Source organism: Siphateles boraxobius, unplaced genomic scaffold (genome assembly GCF_051911475.1).
Source record: "Siphateles boraxobius isolate OS27281-9 unplaced genomic scaffold, OSU_SipBor_1 25, whole genome shotgun sequence".
In the NCBI taxonomy this organism is placed as follows: domain Eukaryota; kingdom Metazoa; phylum Chordata; class Actinopteri; order Cypriniformes; family Leuciscidae; genus Siphateles; species Siphateles boraxobius.
In genome coordinates, this window is record NW_027508866.1 from 33,635,191 (window position 1) to 33,640,363 (window position 5,173).

The following is a 5,173-nucleotide window of genomic DNA, read 5'->3' on the forward strand; positions in this document are numbered from 1 at the left end:
GTCACTTTTTTGTGCTTTTTTTTCGGAAAAAAAATCTATTATATGTATATGTACAAGTACTTTCCGGGGTTTTTTCCCCCAAAGGAAAGCATTTTTTGGTAAAAAAACAAAACAAATTAAAACATTTTCCTTATAGTAAAATACATTTTAAAAAAAATGTAAACCGTTGTGATAACGAGCATTATTTCTTTATTAATGATTTTGTAACTTCTCCAGCTGCCACGGTGTTGATGGACAACATTGGGTAATTTTTTGTATTAATGATGTGTTAATTGTCTTGAGTTCTTTGTGATGATGATGGACAGCAGTGTGGGTGTCATGAGGAGTGACGCGGCCATATTTGCCGGTGCTGCTCCGCTGTAAACAAAAAGTGTCTGTGAGACGGACGCTCCGCTGATTTTAGGGACAATTTTATTTCTCTCATTTATTAACTCTTCAGGTATGTCTTACAAACCCAATCCCCATCAACACCTTCCGGGAACTTCTGGGAACCAAGGTATGCCGAAAAAGCGGGGAAAACTCTTCGTCTTGAGTGTATTTGATCGAATGTAAGAATTGGCGTGAGAAAGAATACCTGGGGAAAAGCCGTGTGTAGTTTTTGTCCAGTCTGATCGCTACAGGGTCAGATCCTTCACATCCGCCATTATTACTAGTGAAAAAAACGCTTTCCTCGCCTTCGATAGCGCTAAATATCGGCTTGAGGTACATTTTCTGGTTCTTCCGGAAGGGTCCGCGTCGCGCCGTGGCCGGATGGGTTTGTGTGGAGGCCGCTAGATTGTGATAAAAATGAATCCTTTTAGCGGCTAAGATCAAGCCCGTGCCGTTTCCTCCATGATTGTCTCTTGGGCTGTTGATTGATCGGATTCAGACGTGCAGTTTTTTTATTGCTCTTTGGGGACACCTAGTGGCCGATGATGGTATCGCATGGAATGAGCGTGACGGAGACCGGGGCTAGTTGTCACAGGGGTTGCATTTCAGTGGGATCGAGACAAAAGGCCAATTACGCAAATGCACAAAGAATTTGTGTGCATCTTCACTATCTATCTGTCAGTCTTTCTAGAAATAATCTATTATGCATTTATGTAAATCGTAATTTGTTGTTTCATACAGTGAATGATTTGTATTGTTGTTCACTCTTAACAGGAAACATTCCTTCTCCGTCTTCAATGGCAACAATACAGTCATACAAGCCAATTCTAAATGACTTTGGACCACCTTCATTGGGATTCCCACAGGTAGGTTTCATGGTTTTTATTACAGTTGAAGTCACCATGAAATCAACATTTAAAATGTAAATTTTTTTTTTAATGGAATATTGCAGTAAGTATAAATAATTTATCAGTTTTTGATCAAAATAACGCCTCCCTTCTCCAATAACATCTCGGCTGCATCCATGATCGCATACTTCCCTATTATATAGTAGGCGAAACACAGTATGGGACAAAAGAACTATGTCTGAATTCACAGTACTCATAAAAGAGTAGGCAAAAAGTACCTGGATGACCTACTTTTTCCGGTTAGATTCTGAAGTGTACATAGGAGGAACACTTTACTATCCCATGAGGCCACAGGAGAGGATTAATGAATGGCAATGAAGTGACGTAACTGACGCTGGTAGATCAAACGATTATGACATGACGAATGTAGTACGTCCAGATTACATTCATACTACACACACTCATACTATAAAGAACATACCTTTTATTACTTATATTACTTATTCATAAGAAGTACCTACTCAAGAGAGTATGTGATTTCGGACGCAGCCCTATTCTGTGATGACTTGCATGAGGGCGGGGAAACCTGTCACTCACATGAGATCGACCAATAGCAAACTACAACCATTCAATACATTCCCCACTGACAATTCTTTGTTTAAAATGCTGTTTCACTCAGATATACATCACAATAGGGAACAAAAGACCATTGCAACGTCAGTTTCATGCCGACTTTAACTTAAAACCATAAAAAACAGTTTGTTACTTGGAATAATATAAAATAGAAATATATTAAAAACTATTATTAATGACAAAAAATACAACTAAATTACTGAAACTAAAATGTTTTAATTAAAACAGAAAATATAAAAGTAAAAAATCATTCATAATATTAACCATAAAAGTACCTAAAATAACACTGGTAGGTTTGATACTCATTCTGTCATAATAAGAATATTTTAAAGGAGTAGTTCACCCAAAAATTATAATTAACCCATAATTCACTCGTCCTCAAGCCATCCTAGGTGTATATGACTTTCTTTTTTCAGCCAAACACAATCAGAGTTATATTAAAAAATATCCTGGCTCTTTCAAGCTTTATAATGGGAGTGAATGGTAACTCAGCATCCATCATTCAGAGAAATAATCTACACGACTCTATATGTTAATAAAGCCTTCTGAAGCGAAGCCATGTGTTTTTTGTAAGAAAAATATCCATATTTATTCAGAAGGCCTTTATTAAACCACTGGAGCCGTGTGGATTACTTTTATGATGGATGATGGATGTGCTTTTTGGGGCTTTAAAATCTCAGTTACCCATTATAAAGCTTGAAAGAGTTTAATAATCTAAAAAGAGATTTTAATTAATTAAAGAATTTGGATGAACTAACCTTTACACCCCCCCCCACCCCCCTCCCCCTATATCATGTTTAGGGTCCAAATGGAAACCAAGTACCTCAGAGTAAATATGCGGAACTCCTCGCCATCATCGAAGAACTTGGGAAAGAAATAAGGCCAACATATGCAGGGAGTAAAAGCGCCATGGAGCGACTTAAAAGAGGTTTGTGTCCAAAATCTATAAATCTGCTTCTAAATGAGAGTTTCATCAAATGCACTGACATGTTCTACTCACTCAGCAACTCAAATATTGTGTCTTTATTTAAAGGTATCATTCACGCCAGAGGGCTTGTTCGTGAGTGTCTGGCAGAGACAGAAAGAAATGCGAGATCCTAGCGCCTCCTTCCTCATTCTCTCCATACGGCTGAAAGAACTGTGTCTTCTATACCGTCACACGGGAATCATGCATGCCTTTCCTTTGAGGGGATAAAACAATCAACAAGTGGAGCATTTATGTTACGAGTTGCGCTTCTCATCTGTGGTTTGGAGGGAATAAGGCTCGACGCAGAAAATATATCATCTGATTTCTAAATGCAAGAGATCTGGAAGAACTGTTGCCATTTGAGTTGTTTTTATATATTTCTTTTTCTTTGACGACATAGCATCTTTAAGAACAAATTAGCAAAAATGCATGCAACCGGATTGACGGTCCCACATTAGAATCTGCATGGCTTTTACAGGTTAGATTAGGTATGTGCTTTTAGAAATAGCTCTCAGGATCATTTTCTCCCGGACACTCTCATGGATAGCTGAGTTTTCTTTTAATTGGGGAGATACTCAAAAGTATTATAGTGATGCCATTACTTTCGTCTTTATTTGTATTTATTACCTTGTGTAATACAATGTATTTTCATGTAAAGACAAAAAAGGTCACTCTTTGGAATTTTGTATATCTGTCAATAAATATGACATTCATTGTGTATGAAATGCTTTTAGTTTATTGTTTTGCAAAAGACTTGTATTGTACAATTCTACTGTCCTTACAAAAATTAACATGATAATACCAGATTTTATTGTTGCCACAATAAAAGCGGAAAACTGGTTTGATGATCCACCTAAACAACAACATTAAGATAACAAATATTCTTACATTTTTTATGAATAAATCCTATGTATTCATTATGAATCCGTGCTTACCATAGTATTTTTTTAAGGCTTTATTAATTTGCATGTTTTACAAATCAAAATAATGCTGTAATTGATGAAATATTTGATTTATCCTAAAGAAAGCAATTGTGTAAATAGTTTGAATAACCATAAAAGCTAGATTTGTGTTTGAGGCCTATGTGGCTGTGATTGCGAAAGGTCAAGAGTGTCTGTGTGTGTGTGGACACGGCAGTTTACGCTTAGTCAGGGATTTTCCAGTAAACAACAGATGGCTGTGAAAGAATAAAACCACGATTATGAGGTGAAATAATTATGTAACGTGGAGGCTTCTCATCCCTGGGAGGGAATTGACTGTCCTTGGAAAATGCTATATCTTGCTTTTGATAAAGAGCTGACCATCAATTGGCAGGTTTCCACGATTAGAGATGAAAGGAGAGAGAAGTGAAACTTAATGGTGGGAAACAGGAATTAAGTCACTTGGTTATTGCGAAATAACAGGTAAGAAATGGTATAAGAATGGTGCCCTGGCCCGAGATAAATTCAGATGTACTCCTCCGACCATTTCCACGACATAAGCACAAATTAACTAATTGAATTTTGTAAATGTATAATTGCGTTGTAAATTTATTTTACAATCAATAACTTTTCTTTAATTATTTAGGTAATTCTTCAGTCGCTTTTCACCTAAAGGGGTGATTTTGCATTAAGAAAATTAAGTATGTTTTAGATCCATTATGCCTTTTTTAATTTGTGAAAATATTTTCATGACAATTAAGCATGTTTTCCCCACTCAATTATCAGTATTGTATTGAATCCTTTTTTTGTATTATTTTGGAGTGTTTTTGAGGTCAAAAGTGATTTTCATTTGTATTAAGGTAACTAAAGTAAGTAACCCTAAACAAAACATATAGTTAATTAATATTACTCAGCACTTATTTAAGTAAGTACAATGTAATGTTATTTATTTTTAGGTGAAATAAATTACTTAATTAGGTTACACTTTAATTTAAGGTGACGTAGTTACATTGTACTTACTTAAATAAGTGCTGACTAATATTAATTAACTATATGTTTTGTTTAGGGTTAGTTACTTTAGTAAGTACATGTAGTAGTAACGTGCAACTACGTTACCTTAAAATAGAGTTTTACCCTTAATTATTATAAAAATAACGTCCCAAAAAGGCGTAATTTTCTTTAAGCAAAATAAAATCCTTAATTTATTTATTTTGAATACTGACGGAAATAGAACCTCGGCGCTTCCTGACAGGTGAAATGAACCCATGTAGTGCGGGGTTACTCAGAAGACCAATCAGAACCACTGTTGTGGTCTCAAAATGCGCAGAATCCTGCAAAGGAGCCAATCACAGACACTTAAGGGACGTTGACTATTCGTGATGGCCAATCAAAGCACGCCTTTCGAACTCATTCGGCCAATGAAGTTTCGCGGCGCA

At 36.0% G+C, this 5,173-nt stretch overlaps 1 protein-coding gene and 1 long non-coding RNA gene across 3 annotated transcripts; one reads left to right on the plus strand and one right to left on the minus strand.

Moving 5' to 3' along the window:
* Positions 1-172: 172 nt before the first annotated feature.
* On the minus strand, positions 173-876 carry LOC143750543 (uncharacterized). The gene is made up of 2 exons (XR_013207173.1): positions 575-876; positions 173-357 (listed from the first exon to the last, which is right to left on the minus strand). It is a non-coding gene; the product is annotated as an uncharacterized LOC143750543 (long non-coding RNA).
* Positions 306-3,741, plus strand: cdk2ap1 (cyclin dependent kinase 2 associated protein 1). Of its 2 annotated transcripts, none has more exons than XM_077243676.1 (4): positions 306-496; positions 1,144-1,235; positions 2,652-2,778; positions 2,884-3,741. In XM_077243676.1, exons 1-4 carry the CDS (start codon positions 442-444, stop codon positions 2,949-2,951), a joined length of 342 nt encoding a protein of 113 aa, XP_077099791.1. In that variant the 5' UTR covers positions 306-441; the 3' UTR covers positions 2,952-3,741. The 2 variants fall into 2 exon arrangements, with proteins under 2 accessions (XP_077099791.1, XP_077099792.1); XM_077243677.1 differs by having other exon boundaries at positions 318-439.
* Positions 3,742-5,173: the final 1,432 nt, after the last annotated feature.